Below are 20,864 nucleotides of genomic sequence, written 5' to 3'. Positions count from 1 at the left end.
TTACTAACACAGACTATGACTGAAAAATGACAGACCCGACCTCTCGTCAGAGAGAGCGCCCCAAATGAACAGGACAGTAACTTTCATATAAAGGAAAAAAAAAATCTGGTCATGAGCCCCAGTCGGAGCTCGACACCAAGACAGACAGACTGACTGACCGTCAGTCGCAATGTGACTTTGACTTTGACTTTGAGCCCTATGTATCATGGATTTTATTTAAGAATGAACCAAAAATCAGAAAGGATTCAACCCAGCTCCCAATATAATAGCCTACTGTATACGGCACTTTCACGAAAATCAGATGAAGGGAGGGAATGGAGGAAGGAAACAAATCAGCCAAAAAAAAAAAACTGAAAATTTATAGTATAATGTAATTCTTATTTTCGGGTGTGTGTAAGCTAATGTGCAGTATTTCTTAACTAAAATCCTCTCCGAAAAAAAAAAAAAGGAAAATCTTCCGATATTTGAAATCCCTTTCTAACCACGTCTTACCACACACACGTTCATAAAACCAGAATTAGTTATGGTTTGCATTTACTTTAAGTAAAATCTTTACACTAATCTTTACATATTTTGGTGATGTCAACGTCTTGCAGTAGAATGATTTACAGACGTTTCGAAGGAAACAAACGAGTNACCCACGTTTCGGACAGTGTTGTTTTCTTAATCGCCGCTTTAAAGATAGACTCGTTTTGGACTTTATCCATCGTCCTGGTTTTTAAGATAACAAATAAAAACACGACGTTTCGGAAACTAGATCTGTTTCCGTCCTCAGGTGAAGGAAAACACCTATTCAGTTGGGTCCCTTAGAAAGAGCTAGCCTCAATCAGTGATCTAGTTTCCGAAACGTCGTGTTTTTATTTGTTATCTTAAAAACCAGGACGATGGATAAAGTCCAAAACGAGTCTATCTTTAAAGCGGCGATTAAGAAAACAACACTGTCCGAAACGTGGGTAAAGCATCGCATGACTATCACATTATCTTCAGAAGAATAATAATACCCCAGCTGGCTTTCACTGAACGCGAAGACTCACAGTTGTGTTCACGGGAACCAGCCAGTTCACGTCCTCACACCCTGCTTCATCATCTTCAGATAATTCTCAGATCTAATTTTAGATATTCTAAGCGGCCTTTTCTTTTCAGTTTACAGGCTAAAATCTTTCATGCACTTCACATATCACCCACGTGTGCTACACGTCGTGTTCCTCTCGTCCCTATAACATTAGGTCAACAGCAGACATTAAGAAGATCCTCAAAGTGTAACCACCTCAGTCACCCTGTTCCTCTCTCTTGTCTTCAAACAGTGTTCTCGGAGTGTCCTGTTCTCCCACACGTCAGTCTGGGTTCGTGCGTCAGAGAGAGTGAACGAGTTTCACGTTCATACAAAATAGCAGGTGAAACATAGTTCTGAAGGCATATCCTCTGGGACTCATGGCCATGCAACAGTAGTTCCGTTCTGCTTCCTACCTGCGTGATGCTGATTTCTTGCTTGGCTTATTCTTCGACCCTAAGATGGAGACATGCTCCTCCGAAACGTCGGTTTATTTCCAACGACTACGTGGCGTTATATCCCATAAGACAGAACTTCTCGTAACCATCGCTGTGAGAAACTCAAATCCTATGAAATATAATTTTATTTTAGTATTCAGGATTTTATGTACGACGAGAAAATCAACCAATTTAAGAAACAATCTGTACAAACTTAGTACCGGTGTACAGAACTCTCAGACATTCTGTACATGCGCAAGCCGAATGACATGCAAATTACTCTACTGCAATAGACAAGTCTCAGCCTGTAATTTCATAGAACATTTCCAATAAGCGCAAGTTTGTAATGACGCAGCTTCATGCCAGGAAGGTTGGAGTTTTGTGTGTTCAGCTTGGAGAAACTTTCTTCTCAAAGGTTGGATTATGTTTACTTTACTGCTCCAGTAGTCCTCCATTTAACATAGACACTTGGCTCTAAATAAAAACAATGAGTCCCATGTAATGACCCAAATAACAAGTGAAATAATCGCGCTACATACACGTACGTGCATGTACAACACGTGAATTTTACACTACACATTTTCAACTTTCTTCCATATTTAAATCTTCCCTCTGTTTCTCCCTTTCTTTCCTTCGTATCTGTTACTACTCTTCTTCCTATCTAATCAGTCAAAACTGAATTTTGTTTACAGATATCATAAATCTAGAAATTCTGTGTAAAACATTCTATTGCATGTTAACAAATGTACGCCAATTGATCTAGAAACGTTAACGAAGTTGGAATCTGCACCAATGAAAATTACAGAAGGAACAGTTCACACAAGGTAAAGCTATCCCTGTAACAGAACGTGAAGGTCCATAGAGTTGTGAAACGTCGAGACTCCCATATTTTCTCTTGACAATCGCTCACAGATGGCGGTATGGTTTGTCAGCCTCACCCGACACCCGCCCTTTACACCCCCCCCTTTATTTATTGCTAGTGGGGTGGGACTGAGTCCCTTGTACTGCGGCCACTTCTGGCATAATGTACCAGCCCCAGATGATAGGTGAGGGTGATTGTGGAGCAATTGGTGGAATGAAGATTGGCACGGGAAACCGAAGTACTCGGAGAAAACCTGCCCCAGCGCCACTTTGTCCACCACAAATCCCACATGACAAGACCCGGGATCGAAACCGGGCCGCCGCGGTGGGAAGCCAGCGACTAACCGCTTGAGCTATGGCGCGGCCTCTCCCTTTACCCCTTTGTAAGATTCCTGGTACTCATTTCTGTTAGAGGTTGAGTCGACCCCAGGGTCATAGTGCGGCTGGAAGGATTAGGTCAATTGAAAAAATTCACCTCATCGGGACTCGAACCGGCGACCTTCCGGCTTGTAGCAGTGCCTCAACCAACTACGATACCTCGTGCACCCAGTTCTTACAATTATGTAATTGTTAATATATTGTTACTGATTGAAAGCAGATGTCTTAAGTTGTTCCCTTAGCTTCCTGGTTTGTTGAGGAAAGTCTGAGCTCATATCCACGCCTTTTCTCTGTACGCCAGCACAGCCAGGCTTAGTGTTGTCTTATTTCGTATATTCCTATTGTACATGCGACAATGCACTTGTGTCCCTAAAACAACCTTCCGATATACGCCTACATTTTGCCCGGCTGCCCAGTCCCACAACAGCTCTGTTGCCATCACAGGTCTACAGTTTCTTGAATTTGCATAGCATGAAGGCAAGTCAGAAAGCATACGGAACTTTAACAGAACTGTATAAGTAAACAGTCTTTATTTTCTATGTACTCGTCATAAATTTCAATTCAATTTTCTCAACGGTTCACACCTTCTCGAATTCCATCACAACAACAAATTTTCGACTCGGGGCTTCAGTCATTCTTGTGCAGCTTCTTGAGATGACTGATAAGCGTTTCGGATAAAATCTTATCATGGCTCATTCTTCAGTTCTTCCGGATACTCTTCTCGATCGGCTTCTTAAACTTAACACATAATACATTTCATAACAACCCAGACTGTTGGCAACAGCACCCCTCCCCACTCCTCTGAATCTTTCAGCAGACTCGCAAGATCCTCTGAGGCTCATACAGCTACAATCCCGCCGAAATGTCATTCTGCCGTAAATGTAATTAGTTTTCACACCCTCTGGTCGCATATCTCTGCTCTCTCTGGCGTACTGTGACGTCACGATTTTAGAGGTGTGTGACTAGACACGGAGTAAGGTAAAATTGTCCCCGTACTTAAATAATTAAGCACCATGCCATTAAGGCGAATGGAGGAGTGGATGTATAGATACATACGTTCTTGACCTCGGCACTAGTTGGAGGTGAGTGGTCAGCTTCAGGTCCCGGCCGCTTTACGCCGGGAGAAAGTGCCCCCGGTACCCATTGGATAGGAAACTGTGTGGGCCCCAGAGCTGACCTGGACGTGGAGAAGAAAAAGTTCTTGGCCTTACCGGGACTCGAACTCCGACTCCTCGGTCGTTCAGCCCGTAGCCAGTCTCTATATCCACTGCGCTATTCCGGCTCCTTTATGGATCAGATGTTGGATTTATTGATAACTTGTATACAACACTCGGAATTACACTTTACAGATCACTGACACACGTCCTCAGTCTATTACAGTCTCCATTAGCCGTTTCCTGGCAATGGCTTCTACAGAGAGTAATTCTTCAGCTTCCTGCACTCAAGTCCTCTTGTCACAGCGACCGTGTATAAATCTTTTCAACTATCAACCCTTAATTAACTGGGTCCCAGTCTGGCGGCCATTCCACACCAACCTCCTAGTCTTCTCTTCACAGGCTGTCTTCCTACTGAAGTCTCTCACTCACCAACCAGCTTCTTCATGCTACTTGATGCAATTGAACTGCTGACAATTCCAACTGATCGAACTCGTTGCTGCTTATAACTTCTCGGAACGTACTACATAGAAAACACCGTTTCCATTGTTATAGTTCAAAAATGCCTACCCTTGCACAGAAACGAATATATATTCTCCTGCTGTCTAGCAACGGGTCTATATGCCACAGTATCAATGGAGCAGCCACATTAATGGTGTCAGAGTATTTCTCTCTTTTTCAACAAATAAAGATATTTTGTTTGTTTGTTTCTTCTTTACATATTTCAACACTGTTTCATCTACTACGACCAAATTTGGGAAGATGTAGAGGAAAATCATGGGGAGATTTTATGCGCTTGCAACGGTACATAAGTTTCGGTCTAAGCCAACTAATTTCATTGTCCTCTTTGCAAGAAGGGCAATGGGATCGTGATAACAATGAGATTGACAGCAATGGGGTCTTACAAGAATGAGATCGTTGTTGTGGTACGAAGGAAGACCAAAACTACGTTCAACTGTTGCTAGGATACGGAGAAACCAGCAACTACTACATTTATCAGAGAACATCTGTGTATAATATTGACGTAAGTCTAAGAACAGGCAGATTTTAGTGATTTTCTACTCTCCCAACTGTGCTAACATTCGGAGAGGGCGTCTGGCAAAGTAAAACATGTGACATGATTATTATGAATGAGTTAAGGATAAGACGAAGTGTCTGGCGTTTAAAGCACTGGATTGATGTGTGTGCAACATCAGTGGTGACAGAACTAGGACGCACTGTCTGAATATTTTCATTTCTTTTTTTAAAGAAGCGAACAGATACTCTGACACTTCCTGTATCTAAACGTAGCTAACTTTACATTCTAAACATCTCGACAGGTGCAAGAATTGGCACCATTTGGTTTCATGGATGTAGGTTCACACCCAAGTTAAATATAACGACATTTATATGTCATGAGAAAGTTTTCAAACTGCTAATTATATGCCAAATGTCGTAATCACAACAGTATTTACTTAAAAGCAAATTCCGTACATTCTACTTAGAGCCAAAAACAACAAAACCTGCAGTAACTATTTAGCAGTTCCTTCCATTTGACTGACAGGAATGATCCTGTATTTTGGTTGAAGAACAACCCGAAGATTCAACACTGCTCTGCGAAAGCCCTCAGATTGTTCCATCCACCTTCAACTCACAGGTTATATCCACCTAACATCAGATTACAATATTTTCTGGGAATTTCATTCTCTGTCTTCCGAGTAGTCATTTTCCACGACGCTTCCCTCACGGACATTCTGACTTTCTCCAGCAACTTCCAGTAGGTTAATGTTGCTTTAGTAAAGGGTAAACGCAGCGGCCTCCGTAGTCTAGAGGTAACGTTCCCACCTCATGACTCAAGGTACGCGGGTTCAAACCCGGCGGAGGTCGTGGAATTTTTAAGGGCGGAAAAATTCAGGGAACAAGTCCTCCGGGAGGGATTTTAAGCCGTGGGTCCCGTGTCGTAACTTTACGCACGTAAAAGAACCTCATATCTCCAAAGGAGGTCACTGAGCCAAATTCAAGGATATTTCCCGCCCAACAGTAGTCTCTAACGCCTCTGATAGATGGGGGAAGCATTATAGATACCGCTAAGCCAGTAGAGGCCGAACTCGCTGGCTCGGTCGGGACTGATGGTACGCACCAGTATCGGTAGGGTATAGAGACTGGTAGAATATCATAGAGGGAAGCACAATGGACCAATACTGGTCTAAGTGCATGGGGTAACCCACCCTCTCCAATAACTAACTAACTAAAAGGGTATACGCCAGCAAGTGCTATATTTAAACTACGGGGAATAAAGGAAACGTAAAGGGAAATTTGGTCCGGTGCTTAATTTATTAAGCACCACGCCATGAAAACCTGTTGGGGAAAGGATATAGTTCCACCTTCTTCAGCTCGGCAGTAAATGGAGGTTATTGGTCAGCTCTTCACGCTCCGACCGCTTTATTCTCGGGGAAAGAGCTCCGGTACCCTTCACACAGGAGGCTGGGCGGGCCCCAGAAGCGGTCTACATGCTGCGGAGAAAAGTCGTTTGCTCTTGCCGGGAAACGAACACCGTCGGTCCAGCTTGTAGCCCATCGTTATACCTACTGAGCTATCCTCAGAACAGTGTAAAATTATTAGCATTCCTGTGGCCATGAAAACTATGTGTGTTGATAAAGAATTACTACTGACGCGTTTGTAAAGCGTAGGCAAAAAACCACAAGTGCAACACGGAGAAGTACAGTCTGTCAAGAAAACTGTAAGGAGTTGACAATATTTCTATGTCATGGTATCGTATGTTATGTATGTTATCGTGGTGAAGTGAAGTGTGTTTTGTTAGAGGTGATTTTGTAACCGTAAAAGTGGGAAATACTAGCAACTCCTATGCAACTATGGACTGCAGTGCTGCTGCGTGTGAGCAAGAGTCTCTGAATGTAGGATAGACTCTATATATAACGAACAGATGTTCACAGAACGCCAATACTTTACATACCTCCTGCTTCTCTGTGTGTAGGGTACATGGAACCAGCACGTGGACGCACTCATAGTTGAAAAATTCAACGCTTACCTGAAAAAGAAACGCAGAACATTTGCTGATTAGAAATGGTCTATAAAAATACAGAATTGGAAGTTAATTCTTCTGCCAGAAGCGAGGCTTTAATATATGCAGTCGATTTCAAGTAATTTAATTATTTAGCCGTTTCCAACGTCACGCATGAGATAGTGTTGTGCCACCAAATTGTTTCGTCACAAAAATTATTGTGACATAAAAATTTCTTATTATATCATACCGCTGTCATCAAATTATTGTGCCTCCCGTCTTGCGGCCAGTTTATTATTACGAGGCACCCAAATTTCTTATACTTATTCCAAAGCTGCCACCATCAAAATTTAGAAAATCCCACCTAACTGCTACCAGTTCAACATCTGTGGACAGCTTCTACTCCGCCCAACGAATTAATTAGTGCTAATACCCCAAATAAACACTTAACATGTTAAAACGAAAACAAATATAATTAACTCAACAATTACATATGTAAAGCCTCTTAACACACTTAGTCTGTGATTACACCTTGCAATAACCTCTTGAACCTTACTACCCATAGTCTACTAAACCTGCATGGCGTAAACCAAATTTCTGTACTCTGCAGTCAGTAAACCAAAATTATCATGTAAGATCAGCGAACTAAATTCACACTCTAACCTTAATTCGCTAACCAAAATGTATATCTTAACAATGAACCAAATTTCGTATGCTAACCATTAATTAGTGACCGAAATTTTATTTCTTAACATCAATAAACCATATTTCCTATAGTATCACTCAACGGGTCAAATTTTATACTTTCAACAAGCAACCAGTGAATGAAATATTACGTCCTAAGCTTAATTATTGAATCAAATTCTTGCATTTTCCTCATCACTTGACAAATCAAAATTTGTACATTCTCATAATCACTCAATAAATAAAAAAAAATACTCTTTAAAAATTCTTTAAAATTCTTTAAAAGTCCGTTACCAAACCAAAATCATTGAACCGGAACTATATATCGACAACCACCAGTGATCCGAATGCAGGCAAGTACTCTTGCTCACAAAAGAGGAAGAAATCTGACTCCATCGCTTCTCCTTCCTACCTCGCGACTGTTCTCAGCGACTCCTAAAGTCAGAGTGTTCGATGCTTCTCCCGTCCGAGCCCCTCAAAATTCAACATCATAAAAATTCCGTGCACTCAAAATTCTAAAATCGGCAGATTCCTTCTGGCCGATATCCTGCCAGGAGAGACTTGCTTCTGTGACGTTCTTCTGATTGCTCAGCAATTTCTGTAAACTACACAACTGAACCGGACGGCTACGGGACGTGCTACGTCTAAAGGTGATCTCAGCCCTGGTTTCCGGCTGACCAACCTGTGGTTCACCCAACGTATTTCAATTTATTAAACTTATAATTATTTTCTAATAAATTAAACACAAAATCGATCCATTAATAATCTGGGGCACAACAACACATCGTTCCAAGTTGTGTCCAGTGTGTTTACCGTTTATTCGGTGACTGAGGTAGGGTCTCTTTGAAAATTAGAGTTCCCACCATATTAAGGGAAGAACTAATCGCCTACTTCCCTTCTATGATACGGATCGCATAGAGAACGTCTCCAACAACTTTTCGTTGCAGTCGGAACGTGTTTACTTAGTTGTTACCTCGCTAGGATAGGGAGATACACAGACAGAGAGACCCAGAGACCCTCTTCCGATAAAACACGGACCGCATAGTAAATGACGCGTCCAACAATTCTTCTATTCTTGCATATGTCCGTTATCGCGGAGAAGTGTTTACCCAGCCGTTGCTTACCACTGAAAGGAAGGATAAAATTAACCAAGCCGTTGCTTAGTGAAGATAGGCGGTTAATACTACTACATACAGGCACACAAACTGATGGCAGGGAATTATGAAGTATGCTGCTGAACTGGGTTCAGGTGCCATGATATACACAGTGTGTCCAGTTTCTGTTACGAGTGTGTTCATTAAAAATACAAGATGTGAATTATTTTCAAAATTTCACTCTTTTTATTCAAAATAGTCTCCTTCTGAATCAATACATAGCTAGAATCGATTGAAAAGTTTTCGAAAACAGTCACTGTACTCCCTTTGTGTAATCGCATTTAAAACTGCGGTAGATTCCTTTGGATGTCCTGGATGGTGTCATGACGGTCTCCTTTCATCGCCAACTTAACTTTTGGGAACCAGAAATCTGCTGGAGCCAAATCTGACGAATACGGAGGATGATCAAGGACTGTGATCCCTTTTCTGGCCAAAAAATCTTGCACGATCTTCGATTTGTGGGATGGGGCATTGTCGTGGAGGACCGACCAGGAACCTTGCTCTCGATATTCAGGTCGAATTCGAAGAATTCTTGCCCACAAACGATTGAGGACTCCGATATAATAATCAGAATTCACTGACTGACCTTCTGGCAGAAATTCCTTGTGAATGATTCCTTTGGAATTGAAGAAAACGGTTAGCAGTGTCCTTACTCGACTCTTTTGCATACCCACTTTCTTTGGTTTCGACTTCTTTGGGCTCAACCACGCTGCACTCTGCCGCTTTGTGAGTGGCTGGTATTGAAAACACCATGTCTCGTCACCAGTAACAATCGATTTTGTAAATTTTGTATCACTTTGAGCCGACCGTAACATGTCTTTGCAGTATTTCACTCTGGCATGTTTTTCATCGCCTGACAGCGCGTGCGGTACAAACCGCGCACAGACCTTCCGTTTGCCCAAATCCTCGGTAAAAATTTGATGCACATTACTTTATGGTATTCCCAAAAGCTCCTAGAATAGTCTTGCAGAAACACATCTGTCTCATGCAAGGATTTCGGTCACTTCTTTTCACATTTTCTTCGGTGCGACTTGTTCTCGGCTTTGATGCACGTGGAGCGTCTTCAATGTCTTCCTTGCCGTCACGAAATATAGCATACCATCGAAAATGTTCGAGCGACTCAATCAGTACCGTACACACTTTTCATCATTTCGTACGGTTCTTCGGCTGTTTTGCCTAACTTCAAACAAAATTTGATGGTCGCTCTCTGTTCAACCGTCATTTTCCGACGGGAGTCAGAACAGTACTTCTACATTCGAGGTCAGAACACGTGATGCAGCGAAGCTTGTGCTTTGAAATTATAGACAGCCACAGCTGAATATTAACGCCACCACTTGCCAACAGATGGCACTACAAGGGGGGGGGGAACAGAGTTCTAACGGATCCTGGACACACCGTGTACATACCAAGTCTCGTACATATTGGTTCAGGCTTTCCAAGGTTNGGGGGGGGGGGAGACACAGACACACAGACAGGATGAAGATCGCATATAATCCGTCTCCTTTCAACAGTAGAATTTATACATTAGTATGGAGGTACAACTGTACCAATAGAAGAAATTTTCTTCAAGTAGAAACCAGGATGGAAAGACTTGTTACAACGAATGTTGTTCCAAAACATTTCGGAAGTTCGAAAAATGATGACGCCACATTGGGTTGTTTAAAATATTAAAATATTTTGTATTCTATAAATTGTATTGTTTCTCACAGTTACGATTAGCACGTAGCATGGGCGGAAGACCAAAGAACAACGTGCAGAATTTTGGTGTGGACCCCCCTATAAAATCAGCTAGTTGACAGAGAAAGATGTACCGTACATTGGAGGTTAGAGTTAAAATGGATTTTAGGAAAGCAGATTTGATGAACTGGATTGGTTTGAGCAGATTTAAGTTCGGGCTTTCGCGTTAGTTGCGGTGGACATTTGGATTGCTTTGCAAGGTAATAAAACGTACAAGACGCATAACACAAGATAATACTGCCACATGTTAACTGGATATACTGTAAGTATAGTCACTGAGTTATCCAAAGCGCAATATTTATTTTACATTACATTAACTTCGTCATAAGCCTGTGTCTCTCAACAAACGCATGTAACATCTCAGTATTTAGTCTGACATTTAAAATTGTCAAACACGCCGTTACAGTGCTACATAATACGCTTATTAATGTCTCAAGTGTGTGGACATGTTGCTTCTCTTCTATATCATAAGCTAAAACATTTTGTAACCTTTCGGGCAGCCCCTTAACGGCCAATATGTGGGTTTAGTCGTTGAAGAAGAAAGATAATGGTAAAAAAGAGGTAAAGCTATCCTTGCAACAGGCCCTGAAGGCCCATAGGACTGTGAGACGTCAAAGCTGCCACCTTTTCTAGACAATCGGCTAAAGATGGCGGTGAGGTCGTCGGCCTTATGCGCCGACCGCCCTTTTCCTCCAGGAAGAATCCTTGTACTCATTTCTGTTAGAGGCTGAGACGACCCTAGGGCTATAGTGCTGCTGGAATGATTAGGTCAATTGAAAAATCCAATGACCTCTTCGAGAATCAAACCTGCGACTTTCCGACTTGTAGCACAGTGGTACAACTGACTACACTACCGCGTGCCTCCCAAAAAAGATAATAAGGAAACTTAAAAATGGAATGGAATAATAAGAAAAAGCGCAGAGATTGCAGAGAAGGGTGAAATGCTGAGGAAAAAAAATATGGTGAATGAGAAAAGAAGAGGACAAAGAAAGGAAAGGGATAAGAAGATTTGATAAGAGGAACAAAGAAGGATAAAATAAGAAAATTAAGTTATAATTTCTAAGTCGTTTTAAAACATGCATTATTCGGATAAATATTGTCCCACAGGAACTAATTCTTCGAGATGATCTGGATCCGAAAGGAATATAATAAAGAAGATACAACGATTAACATTTCGCAGACATGGTTTCCAACGAATAAACAATGTTGATTTAATTAACTTGACCAATAATCTGTATAATTGTATAAATATATTGCCACGTGTAGGATGGTACGCGCGACGAAAATGACGGCTTCTAGTTCGAATGACTTGATGTATTAGCACCTTGGTTACAACTTCTCTTAATCACATTTAAATACAGCGCTACTACTGATTTAGACACGTACTGGTCCTCTCCTGGTACCATAACTAAAATGCAGGAACTGTAACAGTCTCACTGAATCATACACTCCATGCATTACCCATGAATGAAGCCTACTAATCACACTACCAGTCTTCACAGGTCGACAGTTCTATGACGAACTTTCCGTGGCTATCTTCCGCAGAGAACTCAGACCTTAACTGTAGGGCCGTTTGTTTTTAAGATAACTCCTTAGCACGGACCCCACGCAGTCTCCCATTGTTCTGGATGCGTGCTTATCGCTGCGTCGCCTGGCAACAGACTTCCTATAACTCTGTGCTATTGCCCGGGGTGGATCCCATAGAAAACAGTTTCCCTTCTATTGTTGCCTGTATTCGTGTTTACAGAGCTGTTGCCTGGCAACGCGTTGACCAAACCAGTTGAAGAATGTCCTGGATATTATTTCTCCAGAAAAAAACAGTACTCTCCAGAAATGCTTGTTAATATTCGGTTTGACAACTCTCATCATGCCGAGTGGTTCCTCAAACGCCTGAGGTCTGGACATAAGCCTGCAGAACAATAATGTTGCCAGTCATTTTGTAGGATAGTCGAAAGGTCTCTTAATCTGAGGGAAGAACAGAATGCCCAGAAAATTATCTGAGCCTAAGCAGAAGATGTAAAGGGGAAATTAAGAAATTAATTTTTTTTTAATTCGCATAGTGTGGGGTGGAGTCCAACTGGGTCCACTCGGCACGGCGGCCACTGATTGGCCTATTGTAGCATGCCCCGGGTGATTATGATGATGGAGAATTTGGTGGAATAAAGATTGGTACGGGAAACCGAAGTACTCGGAGAAAACCCGCCCCAGCGCCACTTTGTCCACCACAAATCCCACTTGACTAGACTCGGGATCAAACCCGGGCAGCCGCGGTGGGAATCCAGCGACTAACCGCTTCAGCTGTGGTGCGGCCTAAAGGGGAAATTCAGTATATTACATAATGAGAAACTCCATCAGTTACATAGGTCACCTACTACGATCAACTGGTCATAACGAACATGATGCATGCAAGGAACGCACGGGGAATTTTGACAGAAAAATGTCGCCGGAAAGAGAGACTTGTGGCCCTCAGGGCAATAAATGATAACGTACTTGTGTAATGTGATGACTTGTCTGTCATGCCCAGATTTCAGTCTTGTTTCTCTGCAGGAAGACAGAAGACAAAGAAAAGACAGAAGAACAGCGTTGATATAAAGCTTCAATCAAGAAAGTACATGAAAACGTAGGTTCTCACGGCAGTGAAGATTCATATTGTGGTCCTTTGAGTTGCAACACAGCACCATCTGCTAGACGTGCATCAAAATTACATAGAGTTCATCATTGTAGGATTTGAGGTTCCCACACCGGTGGTTATGAAGTGTTCTGTCATCTAGGGAATAACGCAATGTATTACGTTGAAAAAACAACTAACGTCTTGGGGGAACATGTAACCCTATCTCAAGGGCCGGAGATGGAGGCGATATGTTCCTCCGAAACGTCGGTTGGCAATCAACGAACTGTGCGGCGCTATATCCCAGCAGATATACTTATTCATAGTGTATCACTATTACGTTGAAGAAGGAGGCAGTATATTCCTCCGAAGCATTGACACACATCTATTAGTTTTTGGTGACAACCTGAAAGTATGCGTGACGGCTCAGAATTATGTCCGATGGCTTGTTGTTTGGCAGCACCTTCGTTTCCGTCTATCAAAGTTAGATACGTTTCTTGTGTCAGCATCTTCTAATGGAGAGAAATCTATACTTCTAAACTCTACCGTAGAAATCACGTGGCAAAGAGGATGGACTGTATCATGCACAAGAGTAGAGCGAACACCTACAGGTGAGTCCACGAGACCGTGGCCTCCATGACTTCCTTCAGAGGGAACCACTTAATTTATTCAGAGGCAAGGGTTACAGAGCAGAACAATGGAGGAATAATTTGGCTCGAATATTAAAATCTTGTCGGGCCATAAAGGAAGAAGCAGGGCTGGAGAAGTTGCGGCAAGGAGAGACGCGGAAAAATAAGGGCGCTCTCTGCTATCTTAAGGGACTTTAGTGGTTCTTCTGGCATTGTAACTCTTCATTCACACAACAGCAGCAGCTCTGAAATAAGAAGCTGGAAAGAGAAATCTTCATTTTCAGCTAGGAAATGTAATAACATCTACAGAGATGGAGACATTTTATGTCAGATAACTTAAAATTACTTCTTTAAGCAAATAAAAATAACAAGCACTGCGTTCCCAAACGTAAGAGGAAGGATCAGATTATACGCTTGTGTGGTTATGGTATTGCTGCAGAAGGACATGTTGACTAGGCTCTGCTGATAGTACGGTTACGTACAGTGAATAGATGGGGAAGGAACAGATCGTGGTCTCTTTCGAGTCATCATCGTGGCATTAGGCAGGAACGACTGATGGAGCCGGAGTTTCGAGCCGGTCAGGAGCGTTAGCCAAGTGCCAGCACAGATACACATGCACTGTAGCGGTTTCCCTGATATCTCAGTCGGTATAGCGACGGGCGACGTGCTTGACGGTCAGGGTTCGATTCCCGGTAGGGTACAGATTCTACTCTTCTCAGCATCCAGACTGGCTCTGGGGTGCACCTAGCCTCATATCCAAAGGGTACCAAGTGTTCTTTCCCCAGCGGTAAAGCGACCGGGGCGTGAAGCTGACCACTCACCTCCATCTAGTGCCGAGGCCAAGAACTCCCTCATAAGTCTTCATTGCATGGTGTTTAATTAATTAAGCACATTGGCAATTTTAGCTCTACCTGTATTCATAACAGTTCTATTTAGGGCCATTTTATTCCAGTTCACCTCCATACATCATAATTTATTTAAGATTCATTTAGATTTATCCTCCAATCTACACAAAGATCCGCCAAGTGGTCTCTTTCCCTTCATGCTTTCTTACTCAAACTGTGTATTAATGTTTTGTCTCCCTTTCGTGTGCTACATATATCACCCACACCATCCGCCCTGATTTGATCCCCTGTAGCAGTACACATCATGTTAGGGATCTACGGTGACGCACACATGGACCACCTAACCCATTTTCAAAGCGGAGGACCGTCTCTGGTCTGCTGATTGATTTTTCATTATATTCAAAGCTATTTTCCATATCTCCTATGAGTGGAACCTGAGCAGACGCCATGCTGTAGTCTAGACCTCATTGCTCGTAGAATCTCGAGGTCTGAATTTTCCAAGTAATCACTTCGTAGAGATTATATATTCTGTTTCTGAGAAAATTATGAAGGTGCGGAAGCTCTTCGAAAATATGTGGAAACGGCTATCCCTGCCCCTTTAGCAGTGCACCCCTTGTGGACCGAGGGATCGTTGTTAGAGATCGTTTAGATTCTTGTCCACAGGCTGCGAAGCCAGAAGACTTTTCGGTTCTATTGGTTTTGTGTCAAGTTCATACCTAGTCGCGATGGTCATTATTTTACTTCAGAGGCATCACAGAGAAAAATCCAAACCGCAAAATTCACAATGTTTAGTAAATAATGTAACGTGTATACCAATTGCTAGGCAACGACTCGGTAAACACATTGCTGCGAAGCGTACGCCTGCAACAGAAGGACTTCGACTGCTGGGTAATGGACCAGTAAACACGCTTCCTTAACAATAGAGGTTGTGTTTTCTATGTGGTCCGTGCAAAGTGATTATAAAGAAATGTTCAGCACTATAGAACTGCAGTCGAGAGTAGAGTCAAGGTTCGAGACGTCAGCCTGCCAGGATATGAGCCTTGGAGCAGAGGAACTGAATTGGGTCGAGTCTTCGGAATTGGCATTTGCAGAATAATGGCAAGAAAGGAACTGGGCTGTGAAAAAAAAGACTTCATATGTGATTTGAAGTTAGAGTGAGACTGTTATAAATCCGTTGCAAGGATATGACTAGTGAAGACTGAGAACCCTACTGCGTGTCTACCGGTGAACTGGAAAGTGTATAGAATAGCGATAGCTCTGTATTGCCTGTAGTCCCGAGTTGTGAATGTATAAGGTGCAATAAATCCAATCATCTAACCCAAAACTACAGTCACTAATACATGTGACAATATAATTCTACACGATTACTGTAACATTAACGGAGTAACTGTGTGTTGCGAATATGCGACTTTGCAGCCGAATTACTGCCGTGTCTTAATCATAACTACCATGATATGGAGGATACGCCGATTCTCATATCATTCGCTATTCTTCTGGCAGACTTTCCAGTATTCCTGTCGCCCCTTTTCTGGGTCTTCTTGACGTTCGCAGCAAATCCTGCATCAATTTCCATTTTCATAAATGCATATACGCTGGCCACAACCTCTTGTGTTTGGCTATGAATAACTTTGCCTTTCAAATCGCTTTGATCCACTGCATCTTAAAAGTGACAGAATATTTTTCTGTGCGTGTAGGCTCGCATCTCGGCACCGTCGGCAGTAGAGCGCCACGTGTCCACAGCTGCAACACAGCTAACCCAAAGACCCATCTGTGATGCAACATCAGAATATGAACTCGTCCAAAATAACGACGCACCGAAAAAAAGAGGCGCCGAGAAGAATAAACGAAAATCTACTTTCCAACATAAAATGTTGATATTTAATATTAAGCCTGTTATTAATAAGTTAATTTTATCTAGTAAATAACTGTAAACGTAAAGGTAAAGTTGTCCCTGTGCTTAACTAATTAAGCGCTATGCCATGAAGGCGTGCGAGCCGGGATACTACAGTTGGTACAGCGACTACCTACGGGCTGGACGACCAAGAGGTCGGAGTTCGAATCCCGGTAGGGTCAAGAATTTTCTCTTCTCCACGTTGTCCATACCGGCTCTTGGGTCCACCCAACCGCCTGTTCAACTAATGACGAGGTCAAGAAAATGTGGATCTATACACCAACTCCCCTATACGCCTTCATGGTGTAGAGCTTAATTAGTTAAGCACAGTGAAAATTTTACCTTTGCCTTTACTTTTACCATGAAGGTGTATGGAGGAGTAGATATATAGATCCACATTCTCATGACCTCGGCACTAGCTGGAGGTGATTGGTCAGCTTTACGCCCCTGCCGCTTTACCCCCGCGGAAAGAGCCCCGGTACCCATTGGTTAGGAGACTGGGTGAGCCCCAGAGCCGGTCTGAACGACGCGGAGAAGACAGATTTCTTGACCCTACTGGAACTCGAACTCCGACCTCTCGGACGTCCAGCCCGTAGCCAATCGCTATACCGACTATGCTATCCCGGCTCCTAAAGTAAAAGTCTGTAGAAATAGGAAGTACAAATATGATAAACCCGTGAATTACTTTCAATTTGATAACTCATGAGAAACTGAAATTCACCACATATTAGGATCAAAGACTGGGAATATATGAAAACATAATTCTCATAGCTGGTACCAGTTGGTATCGTGAAAACGAATGGTTTACAAACGCTTTCGAATTTCATGGACGATATGTAGCCTACATATATTGTTGCTAATACCCTAGAGCTTATGACATGCTTAGACAGTTTTAAAGGCTACTTCTTCAACAAAATTATCCAGTCCCATGTGCTATAATGAGAATCAGAAATATTTACTATTTGATAAAAATGGCACTGTTCAGAGATGCATCTGAAGTCATTAATAAAATATATTTCTCTAAAATTATAACTTATAAAATAACGAACACGAAATGGCACCATAAACTTGCAATATTGTATTGCTTTTTCTTCGCGTCTCTCCTCGAAATGTTCTGGGCTAGAGAACAAAGCTGCACATGCGCACAGACTCCGTATTCCCGAGAGATACTCTCCTGAGATGACTGCGAATAAGGTCATGAACTATGATAAATACAGGCGATGTACATGCCCTCTTAATGTAACATTAATTATTCATTTCTCCCTTCACAGTTTCACACTGATACTGTTATTGCTGGAGCCACTTACGTTTCCTCTGGGAGACATGGGTTCACAAAAAATAAAAATACAGCCCGAAGTTTACCAGATGCTCCGGAGAGAACGGCGAAGTGCGGATTTTGGCGGACTGTGAGGGAACGTGCGAGGGTTCGATCCTGAGAATATACATGGCATTCCGAATATGCACCAACCAAAACTTTTCGAGGAGAATTCGTGATAAAGAGAGTAATTAATACTTAAGAGTGCGGCGTAACATAAGTTAAACCGCGAATAGCGAAGTCGTAAATTTGGAGGAATGACGTTATGGTATCGCTTTTCAGCTATTTTGATTTGGTAAGATTAAATTAAATTGTTCTATTTCCGACAGACAAGAACCTGTTTGTACTATGATAACTGAAGATTGGAAATATTATATTTCCATTATTTATTGTTTATAGTATTATTTACGGGAGCTATTTCATCCGTAGAGGAGTCGGAATAGCGTAGTCGGTATAGAGACTGGTTATGGGCTGGACGACCATGAGGTTGGATTTCGAGTCCTGGCAGGGTCAAGAGCCCCGGCTCTGGGGCCCACCCAGCCTCCTATTAAATGGGTACCAGGGGCTCTTTCCCCGAGGGTAAAACGGCCGGAGCGTGAAGCTGACCACTCACCTCCAGCTAGTGTCGAGGTCAAGAAAATGTGGATCTATACACCCACTCCCCCATACGCCTTAATTAGTTAAGCACAGGGACAACTTTACCTTTTATTTAATATGTAGACTGGTGGAAGCATTTCGCGGATTTAAATTAAACTATTCCTGTTTCAACACGAATACGATTCTGTTCTCCCCAACAAAACTGCATAGCACGAGCTGCTGTCCATATGACTCCAGCTTTTTCTGGGCCAAGTTGTCATCGTAAAACGATGACATGAAGAATATAACATCATTTTCCAAAACATAAACAGAAAGAGAGTCATAAAAAAGTGTTTATGTTCCCATTTTCTTTTAATTTTTATTCATAAGCTGATACATAATTTCTCACCCACGGCATGCATGTAAGGACTGTTTGAAAACATGGGTCTCTTTCATAAAGCAACGCAGGAAAATACCATCGCAGATTACGCTTGGTTACACGTTACATTTGCTCATTCAGGATTGGACTACTTTAAATACTGGACCGGTGCTGACAACCTGGCCTCAATACATTCGGCAAGATGACGCAATCGCACACGCAACAACACAAATACACAAACACACATGTACTCGCAGGAGGAGGAAGACTTCAACCAAACAAGATAAAAAAGAATTATAGCTCACAATACTCACTGACTATGAAAATGACCATGTTCTGTACTTCGCTTTGGTGTCTGACAGACATTGTCTTGAAATGGCTTAAGCCACCCCCACCCTCATGAAAACTCTCATATTGTTCAATTCATGATCGTTACCTTCTCCGGCCTAGCCCAGAAACCCAAGGTTTAAATATATAATCCCATAATTACATTTAAAATTGCCCGGAGCTATACCTCAACTCTCCCACACGTCTCACTTACTAAGTGAACAGACAACTTTACCTTTATCTGATGAAAAGCTTGGTCTCCACTCTATGGGAAGAACATAAATTGAGGGTAGATTCTAAAGTGCTCTGATGATGGTATATGACAATCAGGATTGCTCGGTTTTTGGACTTTGTCCATCATCTGGTATTTTAAAGAACACAGCGTTTCTTCAAATTGGTCTGTTTCCGAAAGGGTTGTGTTCTTTTGTGTTTTTTAGAACACCAGACGAAGGACAAAGTCCGAAATCCTGACAGACTGAGGGTGTTTGAGAAGTGTTGAGGAGGATTCAAGAAACTAAACCAAAGAGATGGGGAGGAACAGTACACGTGTACCCTCCACTTAATATTGTTATGGGGATGGTACAGAGCGAAATACAGCGATAAGGAAAAGAAGCCATAACTGGCTTGAGCAAAGCAAACAAATCTAAGAACTTCAGAAGCTGGCCCCCACTAGAAAGATTCCGGGTTCCATTATCGGCCCAGAAATTCCGTGCTTTTCCTCCATAATCAAATGCTTGACCAGTTATACTTAGTATGGCCTTTTCATTTTCCATTTGTTTTTCGAAATTCTTCGATTCAACGTTTTTAGTTGAACCAGTGCACGTGAGAAATTGTCACCAAATAATCAATATATGATAGTACAGGTAAGGTAAAGGTAATGTTATCCCTGTAACATAACGTGTAGGGTCATTGTGTTGTGAGACGTTGAGACTCCCACGTTTCCTTTAGATAATCAGCTCACAGATAGCGGTTAGGTTATCAGCCTTAAGCGCCGGCTGCCCTTTACCTCCCAGGAAGATTCCTGGTACTCATTTCTGTTAGAGGTCGAGTCGCCTCAGGGCCATAATGCGGCTGGAAGGATTAGGTCAAATGAAAATACAATAACTTCATCGGGGTTCGATCCCGCGACCTTCCGGCTTGTAGCATAACGTCTCAGCCAACTGCGCTACCGCGTGCCCCAGATATTAGTACAGGTCTATGGCCAATTTAAAGTGTTCCATCAAACGTTCACAAAGATTTTAGCAAAACGGTAAGCACGTATGTATAATGATTTTTTTCCTTGGCACTACAGCCGCAGTGGGCCTAGGCCTACCTCCATGAACTCCGTTCACTTCGGTTTTTCTAGATCTTACACATTCTGTAGTACTCCTTGGGCGGGTGATCAGCTCGTCACAAGGCGACCTGTAAACAAACACAGAAAAACCTACACACACAAACTAAACATCCATGCCCTGAGTGGGATTCGAACCCACGATCCCGGTTTCCAAGCTAGCGAAGACAGTACATGCCTTAGACCGCTCGGCTACCGTGACCGTCATGTATAATGATTGCCCAAGCTAATTCTGTTGATCATTAATTATTTTCGTTATCCTCAGATCTCGTTCGCTTTTTGTTTAAGTATTAAGGACCTAAATTATTATGATTATATGCAGATAATTAAGCTCACATTAATTGCGAAATAAACAGTATTCATTAGTTAGAAAAGGGAGCTGCATTAAGTTTCAACCATATACAGTTTGCCTCAAAATTCAGGTAACTACTTAGTTAAATGTACAACAAAATACGATGGAAATGTGTTTATTACTTACTGAGTTTACAAAAATTTGCTCGAAATGAG

The 20,864-nt window shown here is 42.2% G+C and overlaps 1 protein-coding gene across 1 annotated transcript in view; it reads right to left on the bottom strand.

Annotated features, from left to right (window-relative positions):
• Positions 1 to 6,832: 6,832 nt before the first annotated feature.
• The window catches only part of LOC117282567 (G-protein coupled receptor moody-like), a 148,686-nt gene continuing 134,654 nt past the window's right edge, over positions 6,833 to 20,864 (bottom strand). Inside the window, exon 3 of the mRNA XM_033752745.1 lies at positions 6,833 to 6,909. Within this exon, the coding sequence (XP_033608636.1) occupies positions 6,899 to 6,909 (11 nt within the window). The 3' untranslated portion in view covers positions 6,833 to 6,898. The remainder of the gene's footprint in view (positions 6,910 to 20,864) is intronic.

The sequence above is a fragment of the Cryptotermes secundus genome, unplaced genomic scaffold, assembly GCF_002891405.2.
Source record: "Cryptotermes secundus unplaced genomic scaffold, Csec_1.0 scaffold844, whole genome shotgun sequence".
Taxonomy (NCBI): Eukaryota; Metazoa; Arthropoda; class Insecta; order Blattodea; family Kalotermitidae; genus Cryptotermes; species Cryptotermes secundus.
This window is presented reverse-complemented; position numbering and strand designations above follow the sequence as displayed.